General features: G+C 39.6%; 1 protein-coding gene across 1 annotated transcript in view; it reads left to right on the top strand.

The window, feature by feature from the left end:
* Positions 1–1,396: 1,396 nt before the first annotated feature.
* HSD11B1 (hydroxysteroid 11-beta dehydrogenase 1) overlaps positions 1,397–20,950 on the top strand; it is a 34,540-nt gene continuing 14,986 nt past the window's right edge. Inside the window, exons 1-4 of the mRNA XM_045838605.1 lie at positions 1,397–1,603; positions 2,354–2,484; positions 3,360–3,471; positions 3,603–3,788. Of these exons, the coding sequence (XP_045694561.1) occupies positions 1,516–1,603; positions 2,354–2,484; positions 3,360–3,471; positions 3,603–3,788 (517 nt within the window). The 5' untranslated portion in view covers positions 1,397–1,515. The remainder of the gene's footprint in view (positions 1,604–2,353; positions 2,485–3,359; positions 3,472–3,602; positions 3,789–20,950) is intronic.

Raw genomic sequence — 20,950 nt, 5'->3', positions numbered from 1 at the left:
AATTATGCACATAACTCTTTCATGCAGTTCTGACAGTACATAATATGATTTTCCACTTACACTTTCTTTATTTTTATTTTTTCCTCCATGGACCTTGAGCTCTGTCTAGCCCTCAACTGTTCTAGATCTCCATTGTTTTCTAGAAGTAAAATTTACAGCTGTGGGCCTATATTGACAAACTATTTCATCTCCCTGGGCCTTACATTATTTTCCCCTACTCTGAAGTGAAAATTCAGTGAGTGTTGCCAGATACTGTACTTGGGGTCATGACTCCATTTGTCTTAATTCTGTGTGAATCCCCAAACTCCCACCCTCAACCCATATTCCCCCTCCAAAACTCATTACCATTCTTATCATCACATTTGCATGGTTTTCTCAGCTCCCTTAGTAACTAGCAGAATTCTGAATTTGCTTTGTGATGGGGTAAATTTTATTGTTTGGTTAATTGGCTTTAAGTTGAAAAACATAATAATAATATATCTTAAATTTGCTCTTAAAGGATTGCCCCTTAATGAATTCTTACTACAGGCATACCAAAGTGGTTATTTCTATATTTCTGTGATAAATTCTAAATTACTAGAGAACTTCACCTCTATGGTCCTTTTATTGTTACCAGATCAATTTTTAGATGGATATGGGCCTTTCAGCCCAACTTTGCTTTAACAGTGCTAGTTGCTTTTTCTCCTGCACCAGATCTCTTCTAGCACCTTCTCCAAGATTCTTGTTCCTCTATAGCATTTATAAGGTCCAATTTAATAGCATGGTGCCTCTTTTTCCTTTAGCACTCATTATTTCTGCTTTATTTGCTATTAAAGTAATAAGTGTACATTCCGTTGCACTTTCCTGAAGAGTCTTCAACTGGTCTTGGGTTTCCTGCCATCTAGGTTCAGCTGGCTTGCATTCCTCTTTGATGTTGTAATACAAGTTAATTGAACTTGAGTGTGGGGTTTATAGGCTTGTTTTCTTTTTATTTTTCAAGAAGTACACATATTTTCTTAAGGTTATTTTTCTGTTTTGTGCTAATATTTTTAATTCTTTCTGACTAGGTGGTGGGGCCAAGGGCAAGATTTGGCTTATACACTTGGCTCTCTTTGCTATTAGTCATATTTCCCCAGAAGCCACACGCCCACATTCTATTTGTGACGTACACTTTTGTAAGGTTGTTGATTCTTGGTGGGAATGGTTTTAAGAGAAAAAATGGGCTCAGGGTACTGATGCGTGGGAATCCAGTCCTGAACAGTCATGAGCTTAGACATCTGTAAGTCTCTTCTTAGTGAAATGGAATAAATATCGTGCATTGTGAAATCTACCACAAAGGCTGCCAGTACAAATGGGATCTCACTTATAGCCAATCACTGCTCTTACAGGAAACTGGCTAGCACTGCCTGAGATTACTCCAGCCGCTCATGCCTGATGTCACAATTCAGAGTCTGCTGCCTGCCTAGGATATTGTCGAAAGTTGTGTAGATCCTCTCTGTCTGTCCTACAGGGCTCCTTGTGCCAGATCCTTCTCCGATGGCTCTTATGAAAAACTATCTCCTCCCCATCCTGGGGATCTTCTTGGCCTGCTACTACTATTCTGCAAATGAAGAATTCAGACCAGGTAAGGACCTATTTTGTGTCTAATTTGGAGGAATAGATTTTTACCTCAAAACCATGGTTAGCTGGAGTGTCTGAGGATCATGATGATTTCCTGATCCCCAAAACTGCTGAACGACAAGGGACCCTGAGGTGGGAGAGTATTTCTGTGTCCTCCAGCCACAGGCTACAAGTAATAGCAGTACAAAGAAGGGTAATCATGTGGTCAAGAGAGTACCAAATAGTCCATGTTGTATTTGGCACCCTTAATGAAAAAGCAATTTCAGATTCCCTTCAAAAGTGAGGTTAATACTAAAATTGACAACTCGGCCAAACATCCAGGCTCAAGGGACAGACTGATAGTAGGAGGCAAGAAAGTAGTCTGGAGCTGATGACTAAACAGAAGTGAGGGGAAATTCCTGGAATCTCTGTGAGGACATGGTTTGATGGCTTTTGCATTTTATTTCAATTGCGCAAAACTGGCTGAGTTCAGAAACATCTGGAACCCTAGTGTTCTAGCTGAAACTTCTGTCCATAAAGGTTTTTTTAGGAAACAACAGTAGGAAGGCTTGTTTTGAGAAAGCAAGCCAAACCCCCATTTCAGAGCATATTCAAGGGAGACTTGAGCTTTCCTTCACTGATTTATGCAGTTTGAGATAAGTTGACCTGGATTCATAATATTCACTCGTTGAGATTAGGTGCCCACACCCAGCACAGGAGGAGGAATTTTGCTGCCATGTTGGGATACTCCTCACTTCCTTTTGGGGTTTCCCAGAGCTGCTCCAAGGAAAGAAAGTGATTGTGACAGGAGCCAGCAAGGGGATTGGAAAAGAGATAGCCTATCATCTGGCAAAGATGGGAGCCCATGTGATGATGACAGCAAGGTCAGAAGAAGCTCTAAAGAAGGTGAGTGTTCTGTGCCCAAAAACACATATATTTTCACCTGTATTCTTATATATACTTATGTATATACACATGCCAACACACAGAGGCTGGCACATCCATACACAGATGCATACACACACAGAAACACACATACACACACTTACAGGCTCACACCCAAATGCCCACAATAATACAAATTTCAATGTTCAGTCCCATGCACATATATATAGACACAAAGTTCTTGGGTTATATATACTCATAGACATGTCTAGGCACACACATATACACACAAGTCATGGATATGTAGTTATGTGCTCAGATACCTAAATTCTTGTACTTACTGAATAATTCATATTCTTGTACCCATGCAAACTCTCAGATACATGCTCTCTCATATGCTCAGACTCACAAACCCAAGGGTATACAAACATTCACAAACCTAGGGCTACCCACACAGAAAGTAGCATTGTTCAGAACATTTCTTCACAGAGACTCATAAACACAAATCATGAACTTGAACACCAGCACTGTTATGATTTCTCTGTACATGAAATACTTTCAAAAAGTCCTTCCTACAGAAGACAAAGATTGTGTCAGGTTGCATTTAGCAACACACACACGTTCACTACATTTACACTCATACACACAAACCTGCTACCACTTCTTATCAAAGCAGAGCTATGAGCAACTTCTTATCTAAATCCCCTTCAGCCCTGGCTGGTGTAGCTCAGTGGATTGAGCTTTGGCCTGTGAACTAAGAGGTCACTAGTTCAGTTCCCAGTCAGGGCACATGCCTGGGCTCTAAAAATAAACAAGTAAATAAATCCCCTTACTTCAGAGTATGCTCCCAAAGGTCTGCAGCTAATACTGACACCAAGATTACTGTGTCCCTGCAGATAGTATCCGACTGCCTGGAGTATGGGGCAGCCTCAGCACACTACGTTGCTGGCTCCATGGAGAACATGACCTTCGCAGAGCAATTTGTTGCCAAAGCTGAAAAGATCATGGGTGAGGCTGCTTCTCCTCTCTCCTTTTCTGGGCTTGCTCTATGGGAATTTGCTCAGGGACCTTTGGGAAGGAGGAGGGAAGGAAAGGTTTCAACCCCAGATGGTTTCTCTCAACACAGTCATTTCTTGCAGGGGGACTAGACATGCTCATTCTCAACCACATCACCAACACTCCAGTGAAGCTATTTACTGGTGATATCCACTTCGTGCGCAAAACCATGGAGGTCAACTACCTCAGTTACGTGGTCATGAGTATGGCTGCCTTTCCTATGCTGAAGAAGAGCAACGGAAGCATTGTGGTCGTCTCTTCAATGGCTGGTGAGTGGGGCAGGGACCAATGTGGAAGGTAGGAGAAGTGCCAGAGATGATGTTGGGGGCTCTGTAGTAAACATGAATTTTTAAATCAGTTTTCATGCAGAGAAGTAACACAATATAAAGTGGAAGATGAAATGCTTAAGCAAAAGTTGGTTAACAGTTTGCCCATATGTGTGGACAGGCAGATATATGAATAAGAGACTTAGGCATGCAAACTCAATGAGGATCATGCATGCTGAGTAAGAGAGATGCTGTTGAGAATAAGGTGGGTGATACAAGGTAGATGGGCTACAAAATGCCTGGAAGGAGTGGAGAAAGATCAGCAGTTCAGAGTGCCTACCAGAAGCCTGGTGTCTTCTTATCTACAAATGGAAGTCAATGCGACATTGAGAAACTGCTGGAGGTACAGCCTGTCCTGATACTAAGGGAGAAACCTGGTCACAATCAATAAAAAGAATTTTGCTTCCTTCATGACTCAGAGGTGTAGGTAGGTGAAGTTAATTGAAATAAAGGTGGAATTGAAGAGTAAAATATTTTAACATACAATTGCTTAATTATTGGGTTAAGCTATGGCAAAATAAAATAAGCAAAAATGACCCCACCATATTATTAACAGACCTGAATATATTGGGGTGTACTCCCAAATCTAAACTTGCTACACTAAAAGGCTAATTTGAAAAATGAACTGGGTAGGGAATGTGTGTGTGGAGAGGAATACTCGTGAAGAGAACTTTGTGTGATCGAGAGAAGTCCCTGATGTTTTGGGTGGTGGCCCCATCAGAAGTTACCACCAGTAAAGAGCCAGAAAGTTTTTAGCTTTGGAGATTCCTAGACCCATTTCATCATAGGTCTAAGAGAAAAGCTCCACAAATATTTGTTGATTAGTTAGTTAGAAGGATGTGGCCGGAAGGTGCCAACACCAAGATTAATGTCAACTGTCTATTTCATTCTTGGCAATGTAAAAACAAATAACCTAGAGGACTTTGTAAGTTCTTAAGTACTTCTCAGAAGTTAGTTATTCCTGTAACTAAAACTGTCCTCTATGTTGCAAAGAGTTCTACTTCCTGGACGGGAAAGGCATGCATAATGGTGGGATAGATAAAAGGGCAGTGACTCTGTGCTACCAGCCAAACAGAGTAATTGATATGCATCCCTATGTTTCCCAGGCAACACAGACTCCCCACCCCTCCCCAGACATAGCCTCTCTCTGGCCTGAAAGGAACAGAGAGCTCCCAGACACATCCTGAGTGGGAAGGGTGCTGGACACATCCCCAACTCACCCTAGGGCATTGGCCAAAAACCTCACATCAATCATGGTGTAGGTGGCTTTAAGGATTTTAGTTGATTGAGTAATACATTTACTCTAGGCAAAGGCATGCATCATCTTTGACTATAGAATTTAACTTTCTACATATAACATATACAAAGTGTGACTGTTCTCAAAAGGAACAAGAACTAGTGTATAAGTCCAAGGGAATGATGAAATTTTGATAACCTCTGTTTTCACACATTTTTTGCACCTGCTAAATGTCACTTTGTAATTTCTGTGGACTCTAGGAGATGGAAATCTAGTCAGACTACTATCCTTCAAGTCTACTGTTTGCACAGCCAAAATAATTCAGTCTGTTTGCTCTAAAGCACATCTGTGAACTTCCAAAGTACAGGCAACTTTGCTTTCTCCCCTAACTGAAGAATTTCTCTGTTCTCTGCCATATTCTTTCATTAATTCTTCGTCCTTAAAATCTGAATTCCACAAACATGGAATGCTAACCCTCAAATTGAGGTCAGCCAACAAATATTGGAATGGATATTTAATCATTCTCCTCAGAGATTGCATTAAATTGTTTATTGAATTACAATGATAAGCAATTGTTTTTGTCACCAATGCATTTCTAGGCACTGCATTACATATATGGAAACCCTTTACTTTTAGTATTTTTTAAAGCCTCAGCTACTTCTTTAGCATCAACAGAGACAGTATTGCTGCTTCCATGAACTGCCTTATAGTCCACATTCATCCACCATACAACACCACTTTTGTCACCTACTGATCAAGTTTCTGTGTATATATAACAGTGATTAGTCCCCTCTCCTTCCCCCAGATGCAGGTTTAGATACAAGTCAAGCTATTATAACCAAAACCCAAATTTAAAATGGCTTAAATAAATCAAAATTTATTTTTTATTTTTTTAAAAGATTTTATTTATTTATTTTTAGAGAGGGAAGGCGGGGGGGAGAGAGAGAGAGAGAGAGAGAGAGAGAAACATCAATTTGTGGTTGCTGGGGGTTATGGCCTGCAACCCAGGCATGTGCCCTGACTGGGAATCGAACCTGGGACACTTTGGTTCCCAGCCCATGCTCAATCCACTGAGCTACACCAATAAATCAAAATTTATATTTCTCTCATGGAACAGCCTAGAACAGGCAGTCCCAGGATGGTAGTTGTCCCAAGATATTGTTTAGGAGCCTGAGAATCACAGAACCAACATCTCTGATGTGTCCCTTGCCTGTATGTCAATGTGGCTTATTATATCAGAATTCCAGCTGGAGAAAATGGAGAAAGAAAGATATGTACAACCTGAAAGTTATACATTTCTCTTCTGCCACAGCTGGCTACATTTGTGGTCTTTATTCAAAATGGACTTGTGTCTGACTGAAAATCAAGGGTTCTATTTCTATAAAAGACATTGATGTTGATAAACAACTAACAGTCCCCCAAATCACTCATGGCAAGGTGCATGTAAGACCAGAAAGCAGTGGGCTCCTTGGCCCAGAGCACCAGAGCCAGGAAGAGGTACCTACATAACACCTGACTGTGAAAATCAATAGGGATTCTGTCTGCCAGAAAGAGACAGAGTCTACTAGAGACACAGGTGCCCTCTTAAAGAGCCAATGAATAAAATCTCATCTGAAGCCACTCACCATGGGCTCCAGTGGAGGAAGGGCAGAGCTGACTAGAGTTGCATGAGGAGAGACTGAGGTTTGTGGTCTTGGGGACAGAGCTGAACGGATAGCCACCAAGACACCTGTACTGAGTCATTCTTCCATACTCCAGGCACCATCTCACTTGGGGGGAGCACTCCTCTTCATACAGCATCAGCCTGGGAAAAAGCAATAGTTCCATTCTCTGAACTTCTTATACCCCCATCCTGCAAAGCCAGTGCCCTGCTGAGGAGTTGGCTGCTTGACCAGAGTATGGATGTCTGGGCAGACTCAGGGGGTGTCAGTAACTGAGTTGTATGTCTTTGGGGTGACTGCCATTCCCACCACTTTTCTGTGAACCTGACTAGTGCCTCCCCCTCATAGTAGATCATCTAGCCCCACCCTTCTGGCTTCCCAGAAGCCCCATCCTCCTGACTCCTGCTGGCCCCACCCTGCTGAGATTTGGGCAGAATTTGGGACCAACTGAGTTGTGTGGCTCTGGAGCAGTGGGGTATGAGAAGAAGCAGCACCCTCCCCAACCTACCTCCAATCCTTATGGACACTTCTCCCAATCCCCAGAAGCCCAGCCCTGCTGAAATCAGACTTCCAGCAAACTCTGGGACAGTCTGAATTGTATAGCTGTAGGATGGAGGAAATTTTTCCCTCGCACACCCAACTAGGGTAGAGCCCTCCCTTCATATGGCCAACTCTTGCTATGCTCGGGCCTAATAAACACTGCTATCCTCACCCTGATGACTCCCTGAGACCCCTGCCTCACCACAAAGGCATGTGAGCGCCCAGCAGTTGCAGCCAGAGTTGGTATATACCTTGGGACATTTGCTGAGTGGCCTCAGACCCAGCACCTCACAGCTTCAACCTGTATTGATCTGGTAAACACCACTCACCCCTGGTAACTCACTGAGAACCTACCTCATGCAACTCAAGTGCCACCTGAGACATTTTACTGACTGAGACTAACAGGCAGATGACATTTGGAGGCAGGCAGAGGCAGATCTTGGGGTGCCTTAGGACTTTTGCTGAACTGCTTTGTGCCCAGTGCTGGTAAACGCTGGCCTCAGTTCACAGCTTACATATACATATTCGCACCCATACATACCTCCTTCCCATACATATTCGCACCCACAAACTGTGAGTCATTTTGTAGCTCTAAATAGGTTGCCCAGAGCCAGTCACAACCATGTTTGACATTTGGCCTGAACCAGAATCCCTCCTAGGAAGCCCCAGAACCAACATACCCAGTTACCAGCTTCAGACAACGTACAGCAGGACCCAGTTAGCTTTGGCAAGTGGCATATCCAAAGGGAGATCTCAGTGGGCATCAGGCCCTTCAGAAGCAAATTCTACTTCATATGGTCATCACCTGTACAGCAGCTCATACATTGAGGTATGAGTTGATCCTCGCAGTCAGCTAGCCTGAGAGTTGACCCCATGTATGAACAAGCCAATAGAAATCAAGACTCAATTACAACAGGAGGGCGCACATTCCCACATAAGGAATATTCCTGGAGCACCCAGCTCAGGTGATCATGGAGACTGTATCACTAGGTCCCACAGGACATCTACTGCATAAGGCCACCCTACAAAGACTGAAAGTCATAGCAGATTTACCTAATACATAGAAACAAACAAAAAGAGGCAATCAAAATGAGGAGACAAAAAAAATGCCCCAAATGAAAGGAAAAATATCCAGAAAGAGCTGAATGAAATAAAGGCAAGCAATTTGTAAGATACACAGTTAAAAAAATGATTATAAGAATACTCAAGAAACTCAGTGAGAGTTTCAACAAAGAGATAACAAGCATATGAATAACATAGAAACCATAAAAAAAACATCAGAAGTAAAGAATACAGTATCCAAAATAAAGAATACAGTAGAAGGAATAAACAGTAGGTTGGCTGAAGCAGAGAACTGAATCAGCAAATTGAAAGACAGGGTAGCAGAAAACACTCAATCAGAGCAGCAAAAAGAAAAAAGAATTTTAAAAAACAAGGACAGTTTAAGGAAACTTTGGGTCAGTGTGAAGTATAACAACATATGCATCATAGGGGTACTACGAAGAAGAAGAGAAACAGGAATAAATTGAGAAACTACTTGAAGAAGTAATGACTTAAAACTTTTTTAACCTGGTGACAGAAAAAGACACACACGTCCAGTAAGTACAGAGAATTCCAAACAAGATGAACACAAAGAGGCCCATCACACCAAGACACATCATACCATATTTTGTCATGTATAATGCGCACCCACGTTTTTGTGCACATTATACATGAGATTATTATACCCATGATATGTAATCATTGTAACCATGTATAATGCACATCCTTATTTTTTCCTAAAAACAACGGGCAAAAGAGTCTGCATTATACACAGCAAAATACAGCAATTAAAATGGAAAAGGTTATGCCCTGGCCAGGTGGATCAGTTGGTTGGAGTGTCATCCCATATACCAAAAAAATGTGGGTTCTATTCCCAGTCAGGACACATACCTAGGCTGCAGGTTTGATCCCTGGTCAGGGCACATACAGGAGGCAACCAACTGATGTTTCTCTCTCACATCAATGCCTCTCTCTCTCTCTCTCTCTCTCTCTCTCTCTCTCTCTCTCTCTCTCTCTCCCCGCCCCTGTCATCAATAAACATACCCTTGGTGAGGATTTTGAAAAATTTAAATGGCAGAGGTTAAAGAAAAGAGAAGATCCTGAAAGCAATAAGAGAAAGACAGTAACTTACACACAAGGTGCTCCTATAAGACTGTCAGCTGATTTCTCAACAGAAACATATCAGGCCAGAAGGGACTGCCATGAAATATTCAAAGTGATGACAAGCAAAGAACTACAGGACTAGTTTACCCAGCAAGGCTATCATTTAAATTTTAAGGAAAAATAAAGAGCTCCCCATCCAAGAAAAAGCTAAAAGAGTTTGTAACCACCAAACTAGTATTATAATAAATGTGAAAGAGTCTTTTTGAAGAAGAAGAAGGAGGAGGAGGGCGGAGGGGGAAGAGAGGGAGGAAAAAGAGGAGGAGATGAGGAACAGGAGAAGTGGGGAGGAGGAGGAAGAAGAAAAATGGAGAAACAGTTAAAAGACTAAAATGCCAAGAAACACATACCTATCAATAATCACTTTAAGTGTGAATGGATTAAATGTTCCAATCTAAACACACAGGGTATCTGAACAGATAAGAAAACAAGATCTACACATATTTTCTCTCCAAGAGATCAACCTCATCACCAACAAAAGATACACACACGCTAAAATTAAAAGGGCAGAAAAAGATATTTCATGCAAATGGAAAGGGAAAAAAAGCTGGAACAGCAATACTTATATCTAACAAATAGACTTTAAAACCAAGGCTATAGTAGAGACAAAGAAGGACACTATAAAATGATAAAGGGGACTTCCGGCCAAGATGGAGGCATAGGTAGACATACTGTGCCTCCTCACACAACCAAAATAAGGAAAATAAAAATTTTTAAAAAACCAGTACTGACAGAAAATTGAACTGTATGGAAGTCTGACAACCAAGGAGTTAAAGAAGAAACATTCATCCAGACCAGTAGGAGGGGTAGAGTCAGGAGGCTGGGTGGAGAGGACTCATGGCAAAGCGGCAAATAGCAGACCCCAGGAGTGCAAGGCAGCAGCAGGCAGACCCAACAAGGAGGTGGACTGTGGAGGGGTGCAGTGTACAAGGTGGCTGGTGGACCGGGTGGTCCCACATTCATGCTCAGATAAGCCAGGCAAAACTGGGGAGCAAAACAGACCATGTAACCCAGGGTCCCAGCATGGGGAAATAAAGCCTCAAACCACTGATTGAAAATACGAATGGGGGTTGAGGTTCTAGGAGAGACTCCCAGCCTCACAAGAGAGTTTGTTGGAGAGACCCACAGGATCCTAGAAAGTGCACAAACCCACCCACATGGGAATCAGCACCAGAAGGGCCCAGTTTGCTTGGAGGAAGCAGCCAAAGGGACTGAAATCTGGCAGAGAGTGGAGCAAGCGCCATTGTTCCCTCTCGGACCCCTCCCCCACATACTGCATCACAACCCAGCAACTGGGTTGCCCCACCCAGGTGAACACCTACTTAAGGCTCCACCCCTCATCATGTAACAGGCATGTCGAGACAAAAAAAAAAAAAGTCCCAAACAAAAGAACAGATCAAAGCTCCAGAAATAATACAACTAAGTGATGAAGAGATAGCCAACCTATCAGATGCACAGTTCAAAGCACTGGTGATCAGAATGCTCACAGAATTGGTTGAATTTGGTCACAAATTAGATGAAAAAATGAAGTCTACGCTAAGTGAAATAAAGGAATATGTACAGGAAACCAATAGTGATGGGAAGGAAACTGGGACTCAAATCAGCAGTGTGGACCAGAAAGAAGAAAGAAACAACCAAACAGAAAAGAAGGAAAAAACAAGAATTCAAAAAAAAATGAGGAGAGGCTTAGGAACCTCCAGGACATCTCTAAACGTCCCAACATCCAAATTATAGGGGTACCAGAAGAAGAAGAGGAAGAGCAACAAGTAGAAAAGTTATTTGAACAAATAGTAAGGGAGAACTTCCCCAATCTGGCAAAGGAAATAGATTTCCAGAAAGTCCAGGAAGCTCAGAGAGTCCCAAAGAAGTTGGACCCAAGGAGGAACACACCAAGGCACATCATAATTACATTACCCAAGATTAAAATGAAGGGGAGAATCCTAGAAGCCACAAGAGAAAAAGAGGCAGTTACCTACAAAGGAGTTCTCATCAGGCTGTCAGCTGACTTCTCAAAAGACACCTTACAGGCAAGAAAGGGCTGGAAAGAAGTATTCCATTAAAGACAAAGACCTACATCGAAGATTGCTCTATCCAGCAAAGCTTTCATTTAGAATGGAAGGGCAGATAAAGTGCTTCTCAGATAAGGTCAAGTTAAAGGAATTCATCACCAAGCCCTTATTATATGAAATGTTAAAGGGACTTACCTAAGAAAAACAAGATAAAAAACATGTACAGTAAAATGACAGCAAACTCGCAATTATTAACAACCAAACCTAAAACAAAAACAAAAACACACTAAGCAAACAACTAGAATGGGAACAGAACCACAGAAATGGAGATCACATGAAGGGTTAGCAACAGGGAAGTGGCAGGAGGATAGAGGGAGGAAAGGTACAGAGAATAAGTAGCATAGATAGTAGGTAGAAAATAGACAGGGGGAAGGTAAGAATAGTATGGGAAATGTAGAAGCTAAATAACTTATAAGTATGACACATGGACATGAACTAAAGGGGGGAATGTGGGTGGGAGAGGGTGTGCAGGGTGGAGGGGAGTGAAGGGGGAAAATGGGACAACTATAATAGCATAATCAATAAACTATATTGAAAAAATGATAAAGGGAACAACCCAACAAGAGGATATAACCCTAGTAAACATTTACACACCCATAACCACAATGTAAAACAGTATGGAATTTTCTCAGAAAACTAAAAATGGGTCTGCCTTTTGGGCCAGCAATTCCATTGCTAGGATTATATCCTAAGAACCCTGAAACACCAATTCAAAAGAACCTATGCACCCCAATGTTCATAGCAGCACAATTTATAATAGCCAAGTGCTGGAAGCAACCCAGGTGCCCATCAGTAAATGAATGCATCAAAACACTATGGTACATTTACGTGATGGAATACTACTCAGCAGAAAGAAAGAAGGAGCTCCTATCCTTTGCGACAGCGTGGATGGAACTGGAAAGCATCATCCTAAGTGAAATAAGCCAGGCAGTGAAAGACAAATACCATATGATCTCACCTTTAACAGGAATCTAATCAACAAAACAAACAAACAAGCAAAATATAGCCAGACCCTGAAATTGAGAACAGGCTGACAATGACCAGAGGTGAGAGGGGAGGGAATTTCAGGGGAAGAGGGGTTTGAAAAAACTAGTATAAAGGACACATGTACAGTAACAAGGGGGGGATGGAGATGGGAGGGAGATGGGAAGCGCTGGGGGGTGGGCTGGGAGGGGGGTAAAGGGCAGGAAACTATACTTGAACAACAATTAAAATTTAAAAATAAAAAAAATAGAAACATTTACACACCCAACATAGGAGCCCCTAAATATGTGAAGCAATTCTTGATGGACATAAAGGGAAAGATTAACAGAAATGGAGTAGTGGTCAGGGATTTTAACACCCCATTGACATCAATGGATAGATCTTCCAGACAGAAAATCAACAAGGAGACAGCAGCCTAGATAAACTAGATCAAATGGATTTAATTGACATTTTCAGAGCATTTCATCCCAAAGCAACAGAATATACATACTTTTCAAGTGCACATAGAATGTTTTCTAGGGTAAAATACATGTTAGGACACTAAACAAGTCTCAATAAATTTAAGGTTGAAACCAGATCAAGTATCTTCTCTGACCGCAATGCCATGAAATTAGAAATAAACACAAGAAGAAAACTGGAAAATATACAAAGATATGGAAACTAAATAACATGTTACTAAACAATAAATGGGTCAACAATGAGATCAAGGAAGAAATCAAAAGATACCTTGAAACAAATGAAAATGAGAACAGAACAACCCAAAATCTTTGGGACACAGGGAAAGCAGTCCTAGAGGAAAATTCATAGCATTACAGGCCTATCTCAAGAAACAAGAAAAAGCTAATATAAGCAATCTAACTTTACACTTAAAGGAATTGAAAAAGAACAACAAACAAATCCCAAAGTGAGAAGAAAGGAAACAATAAAAATCAGACCAGAAATAAAAGAAATAGAGTCTTAAAAATATAATACAAAAGATCAATGAATCTAAAAGCTGGTTCTTTGGAAAGATAAACAAGATTGACAAACCTTTATCAGACTCATCAAGAAAAAAAGAAGCAGCACCCAATATATAAAATCAGAAATGAAAGAGGAGAAATAACAACTGTCACCAAAGAAATACAAAGGGTTGTAAGAAAACATTATAAACAACTATATGCCAACAAATTGGATACCCTGGATGAAATGGAAAAACTCCTAGAAACATACAATCTTCCAAAACTAAATCAGGAAGAATCAAAGAATTTGAATAGATAGATTACACTTAGTGAAAATGAAGCAGTAATCAAAAAACTCCCCACAAAAAAAAACCTGGACTGAATGGTTTCATGTGTGAATTTTACCATACATTCTGAAAAGAATGAATACCTCTCCTTCTCAAACTACTTCAGAAAATTAAAGAGGAAGGAAGACTCCCAGGATCATTTTATGAGGCCAGCATAATTCCAAAACCAGATGAAGACACTACAATAAAATAAAATTATAGGTCAACATCCCTGATAAACTTAGATGCTAAGATCCTCAACAAAATATTAGCAAATCATGTACAGCAATACATCAAAAAGATCATATACCATGGTCAAGTGGGATTTATTGCAGGAATACAAGGTTGGTACAACCTTCACAAATCAATAAATGTGATACACCACATAAACAAAATGTGAGATAAAAACCACATGATCATATCAATAGATGTAGAATAGGCATTTAATAGAATCCAGTGCTCATTTATGACAAAAATCTCTTGGAAAAGTGGGAATAGAAAGAACATACCTAAATGTAATAAATGCCATATATGACTAACCCAGTACCAGCATCATACTCAACAGGCAAAAACTACAAGCAATCCCCTTATGATCAGGAACAAGACAGGGATGTCTGCTTTCACCTCTCTTATTCAACATAGTCCTGGAAGTCCAAGCTATAGCAATCAGACAAGAAGAAGAAATAAAAGGCATCCAAATTGGAAAATAAGAAGAAAAACTGTCTTTATTTGTCGATGACATGGCACTGTACATAGAGAACTCTAAAGATTCCAAGAAACTACTAGAACTGATAAATAAACTCAGCAAAGTAGCAGGGTACAAAATTAATATCCAGAAATCAGTTGCATTTTATATGCCAATAATGAACTATCAGAAAGGGAAATTAAGAAAACAATCCCATTCATAATTGCTTCAAAAAGAATAAAATACCTAGGAATAAACCTAGCCAAGGATGTAAAAGACCTGTACTCAGAAAATTATAAGGCACTGGAGAAAGAAATTGAAGAAGATACAAATAAGTGGAAGCACATACCATATGCATGGATAGGAAAAATTAACATCATTAAAATGTCAATACTATCCAAAGAAATCTATAGATTCAATGTAATTCCTATCAAGATACCAATGTCATATTTCACAGAACTAGAACAAATATTTCAAAAATTTATATGGAACCACCAAGGTTCCAAGTAGCAACAGCAATCTTAAGAAAGAACAAAGTTGGAGGAATCATGCTACCTAATAAACTACTACAAGGCCATAGTAATTAAAACAGCTTGGTACTGGCATAAAAACAGCCATACAGATCAATGGAACAGAACGGAAAACCTAGAAATAAACCCATGCCTTCATGGTTAATTAGTATTTGACAAAGGAGGCAAGAGCATACAATACAGTAAAGATAACCTATTAAAAAATAGTATTGGGAAAATTAGACGGTACATGAAAAAATGAAACTAGACCATCTCTTTACATTGTACACACACACACACAGGAAAACTCAAAATGAATTAAGGAACTTTTAGACTCAAAACCACAAAAATCCTAAAAGAAAACATAGGCAGTAAAATCTCAGACATTTCTCATAGCAATACTTTTTCTGACAGATCACTTGAGGCAAAGGAAACAAAAATAAATAAATAAACAAATGGGACTACATCAAACTAAAAAGGTTTTGCACAGCAAAGGAAAATCATTGACAAAATGAAAAGACAACCCATGAATGGGGTCAATGATACATCAGATAAGGGGTTAATATCCAAAATTTATAAAGACTTAAAAAACTCAACACCAAAAAAATAAACCAAACAATCCAATTTTACAAAATGGGCAAAGGACCTGAATAGACACTTCTCCAAAGAGAACATACAGTTGGCCAATAGACATATGAAAAGATTTTCAATGTCATTAATCATCAGAGAGATACAAATTAAAACCACAATGAGATATCACCTCAAACCCATCAGCATGGCTATCATCAATAAATCTACAAATACCAAGTGCTGGCGAGGATGTGGAAAGGGGAACCCTCATGCTCTGTTGGTGGGAATGCAGACTGGTGTAGCCACTGTGGAAAGCAGTATGAAATTACTTTAAAAAATTTAAAATGGAACTGCCTTATGACCCAGTGATTCCACTTCTGGGAATAAATCCAAAGAAACCCAAAACTCTAATTTGAAAGACTGTCTGTACCCCTGTGTTCATTGTAGCATCATTTATAATAACCAAGATTTGGAAACAGCCTAAATGCCCATGAGCAGATGAGTGGATAAAAAAGCTGTGGTACATTTACACAATGGAATACTACTATGCCATAAAAAGAAGAAAGTCTTACCCTTTGCGACAGCTTGGATGGGCCTGGAAAGTATTATGCTAAGTGAGATAAGCCAGTCAGAGAAAGATAAGTACCATGTGATTTCACTTATATGTGGGTTGTAATGAACAAAATAACAAAATAGAAACAGAATCATAGATACAGAGTAAAGATGGACAACTGTCAGAAGCGGGGTAAGGAGGGTGGGGGTGCTAGGTGAAAAACCTAAAGGGATTAAGGCAAGAAAAAAAACCTCAGATGCAGACAACAGCCTGGTGATCACCAGAGGGAAAGGGGAGTAGGGGCAGGTAGAAGAGCGTAAAGGAGGAAAAATGGTGGTGAAGGGGACTTGACTTGGGGTGGTGTACACACAATACGATATACAGATGATGTATTATAAAATTGTATACCTGAAATCTATATACTTCTATTAACCAATGTCACCCCAATAAACTTAATTCAAATTTTTTTAAAGTTTAGAAGGCAATATTCCCTTCAGGCCACCCCACATGTGTACCCCACACAATTCATACACACCCAAGGCCCCATCCCCTTCTGTCAGGGGGTGGCGCAGGGTTCAGTGGGGTAGGTGAAATAATGGGCATAGAATGCCTCCATGGCACTTGTGAAACAAACTGAGACAGAGATATTAATACAGTACTCCAAATCAATTGGGGAAAAATCACTGGATTGGGGAGAGAACGGTTGGAAACATTTAGACAAATTGTATCTGTCATTAGTCAAAATGGGTCTTCACGACATAGGTTCCATTTTAGAAAAGTAAAGGTCATTCCATTGTCCTTCCCCTTGGCTCTGTGAACCCCATAACTATGGCACATCACAGCAGTTACACACGTGACAGCTAGAACCCATGCTTCTCTATGCCTTCTTTACTCCCTTTCAGGAAAACCACGGACCAACCTTGTCATCCCTGCCCCTTTCTCCTCTCAGGTTCCGTTTAACCTCACCCTGGCAAATCCTTCATAAGACAATGCTTTTGTGGGAAAACTCAGGCCAGTGTACGAAGTCACTTGCTGGACCTTAACCTGTTTGTCAGCTAAGAGCTGCCTGTGTGGTCTAAACCTATTTTAAAAATTCAACATTACAAAGACGAAAAAAAGAAAACACATTTCTCACCTACGCATATCCACTAAGAGGATTTAGAATGCCCATAATGATGTTCTGATGTTTTGCATAAAGACAAGAATATACAGATATCAATTTCATTCCTGCCTTCAGCTCTGGCCTACCACTTTTTCCTAAAAGGTAGACCAATGAATGTCTCAATGTATGGAAATGCATTGGGTGCAGTGGGGGTGGGGAGCAAGGTGAAGGTCTAGGACAAAAAGAAGCCTAGAAACTAGAGTAAAAAGTGGATGGTTTAGTTCTCATTAAGTTGTTCTAGTTTTTCTAAGAAAAGATGAAACTTGCCCTTACATACAAGTACCTAAGAAATAATTTTCAGAAACCACAATTTCCAAGGTGAGTGGAAGTGTTTGTACTGTGAACGTAGGTATTTACAAGGAGGGCGAGGGTGCTGCTGCAGGTTTAGCCTATTTGGAGGAGAATGGAGAGAAATATGGGGAGATGAAGTATGTGTGTACAGATATGTCATGCATAGGGCATGGATAAAGACCAAAAAGGAGATTAGAGTAAGAATCAATAAACTAGATGTAAAAATTCCATTAATTGCCTAAATTCAAGAGATTATGTTTAGGTAGAAACTGAAGGATTCAGAGACCCTCCTGGACTCATCTTCAAATTCAGTTTTTATCTGACCACCCCCACACCACTGCCCCAACAGGGATGAGAGGAAATTTACCACTGATGAAGACAGTGACAATCTAATGCAGGATGAGAACCAAAAAAAAAAAATGCTACCTATGACAACCATTGCTCCCCATTTCCCCCTTGAAAAGCTGGATAGACTTTAAATCAAGTAGTCACCGCTACTTAACCCTGTTACCATTTGTTTCAACCAAGTGTACTTCCTGATGAAAATAGTGAGGTTCTGCCATCATTCACCTAGTCATGTGTACTCACCAAGGAATTATGGGAAGGCTTACAACAAATACACTCTAATTGAAATATACAAACAGAAAAGAAGTTCCTAAGAAAAGAACAATATAAAAGTGCCATAATTAGACTCAACACAGATGCTGTGCTTAAGTTTCAAATTAGGCTCTTGAATTTCTTAACTTAAAGACAAAGAATTGGGTCAGTATATACATGATTATATTCAAAGGAAGCACTACAGAAACCAAATAATTTCTTAAATTAATTTCTCATAAAACATTTTAAGTTGAAGGCACAATGTAATTGAAAGAACAATGCCGCAATGACTTTTTTAAATGTTTCTATGATTATAAAAGCCATACGCACACAATAAAATTTGAAAAATGAAATTAAAATTAACCATAATCATACCAATATTTTGAATAATTTTCTTCCAGGTAGATATATATACCAATATAGATACAAATGTAGTACAATTTATCTTTATCCTGCCAGATATTTAGGTTACTTTCTTTCTTTTTTTTTAAGGAGCTGATGTTTTATTTTTTTTTAATTTAATCTTGACTGTATTTTTTTTCCATTACCATTTAGTCCCCGTATACTCCCCTTCCCCTGCAATCACCACACTCCTGTCCATGTCCATGAGCCTTTTCTCCTTTTTGCTCAATCCCTACATCCCTACCTCCCCCACCTAAGCTGTTGTCCTGCTCTCATCTACAAGTCTGTCCCCATTTTTATTTAAGTTACTTGCAATGTTTTGCAATTTTAAAAACTCTACAATAAATGTTCTTGTTCATACATCTATGACTAAGTTGATGATTATTTCCTTCACAAACTCTTAGCACTAGATTTACTGGGTGAAACGATGGGAATGTTTTAACAGCTATTGGAATACATTTCCAAATTGCTTTAGACAAAATGAAAAATAAAGCACTTGATTTTTCAAATACACAAAATATTCAATGTAAGTGAATACTGTGAGCATCATGGCCCATTCCCACCCTGAGTGTACATATAAGTGTTCATCTCACACCTACTTTGCAGAGTTAACAAAGTTTTCAGCAACTGACAATTTTATAGGTAAAAGTTAAAGGTATCTAGTACAGTCATCCCTCAGTGTCAGCAAGGAATTAGCTCCGGGACACCATCACCATCATCCCAGGATAGCAAAACACATGGACACTCAATCCCTTCTACTAAATGGCATAGGGTGATAGTGGGGGGAGGTAGGAGGGAGATGTGAGGGGACTAAATGGTGATGGGAAAAAATGTAAATAATTAATTAATTAATTAAAGTAAATGGTGTAGTATTTGCAAATAACCTACGTATATCCCCCTGTGTACTTTTGTGAAAAGAGATGGTCACAGTGGCTTCATCTTGTACTCTGGAATCAATATTGTTGGACAAACAAATTGCACTGACCTTGCTGACTTGCCAAAAAAAGCAAGTTATTTGTTGAGAAAGAGACTTTGTAAGGCTGTTCAAAATAGCTGTGCTTTTTAAGGACTATACAAAAAAATGTTTCTTTCCCAGTAATGGAAAGAGATGTTCATGAGAAACCAATGACTTGTAAAAGGTAAATTTCCCTTCAAACATAATTCTTGGTAATCAGCTGATGTAACCTGAATGCTGATCTCCAGACAAAACACTTTTCTGGTTGCTTCCAGAATCTGTGTTTCTGAATTGTAATTCAAACACCCAAATAAATATTTTTCTTGTCTGTCAGCCTTACTTTTTTCTCCCAGTAAACACATTAAATCATCTCTAGATTAGTTATAGTGTTTAATATAATGTAAAATCTATAAATAGTTGTTATACTATATTGTTTAGGGAACAATAACACGAAAAAATTCCATACCTGTTCAACACAGATGCACTATCGTAGGCCTAACTGTCCCCAACACAACTTTGTGTTCAAATATTTTTGATCTGCTATTGGTTGAATCCATTGATGAGGAACCCACAAATATGGAAGGAATTATGTAGTTATCATGTGAATTTGTTTCCTTGTGAGGTGGAATTTGAGGTTCCTGTCCCCTTGAGAGCAGTGGTATTTTATCATATTGGTTACCATCATACTCTTATTTTCTATAATGGCACCTGGCAGGTAGTGGATATTTAATGAAAGTTGAGTAATTAATGAATGAATTTCATTGTCATGTGTTTATAGGCAATTTATATTTCTATTATGTGAACAATTTTTATATATCCTTGCCCATTGAAATGTTTGCAAAACTTCCTAAAAATAAATATAGCTAATCGATTTCATATGCAGCTTCTTGTTGTAAACTTTGACAAGGTATATCATTAAAAACAGCTAAACATAAAGTTAAGAAAATAAAAAGTGAATTTGACATGGTGTGAATATATAGCTTTGTATAGTTGAACTTGACCCAAGGAGGACTCCTGTCGAGATAAGTATTGATTTCGATGAGAAGTCCACTTAAGGTAGCACAAGATGAGAAGTGGCTGGGAAGAGAGCATAACTTTATATCTGAGAAATTTATTCTACAGATAAACTTGCACAAGTGATCTCCAAATATATTCAGTCACTTGTTCAAAAAAATATGAATTGAGGGCACACTCCGAGCCAGGCCCTGTGCCAGGTGCCAGGGCCATGGCAGTGAGCAAAATGGCCAGGTCAGGTGCTTGTCGTCATGGAGCCCACATCCAGCATCAGCCGGTTGGTAGAGCATTGCTTAGAGGCATTAAAAGAAAACAAAACGGAAAGCAACCTGAATATCCACCACTAGCAACTAGTTCTTAAATTGTAGTGAAATAATATGTAAATGTTTACACATACTGACTGTAAAAAG

The sequence above is a fragment of the Phyllostomus hastatus genome, unplaced genomic scaffold (assembly GCF_019186645.2).
Source record: "Phyllostomus hastatus isolate PE091 unplaced genomic scaffold, TTU_PhHast_1.1 phas_contig_283, whole genome shotgun sequence".
Taxonomy (NCBI): domain Eukaryota; kingdom Metazoa; phylum Chordata; class Mammalia; order Chiroptera; family Phyllostomidae; genus Phyllostomus; species Phyllostomus hastatus.
This window is presented reverse-complemented; position numbering and strand designations above follow the sequence as displayed.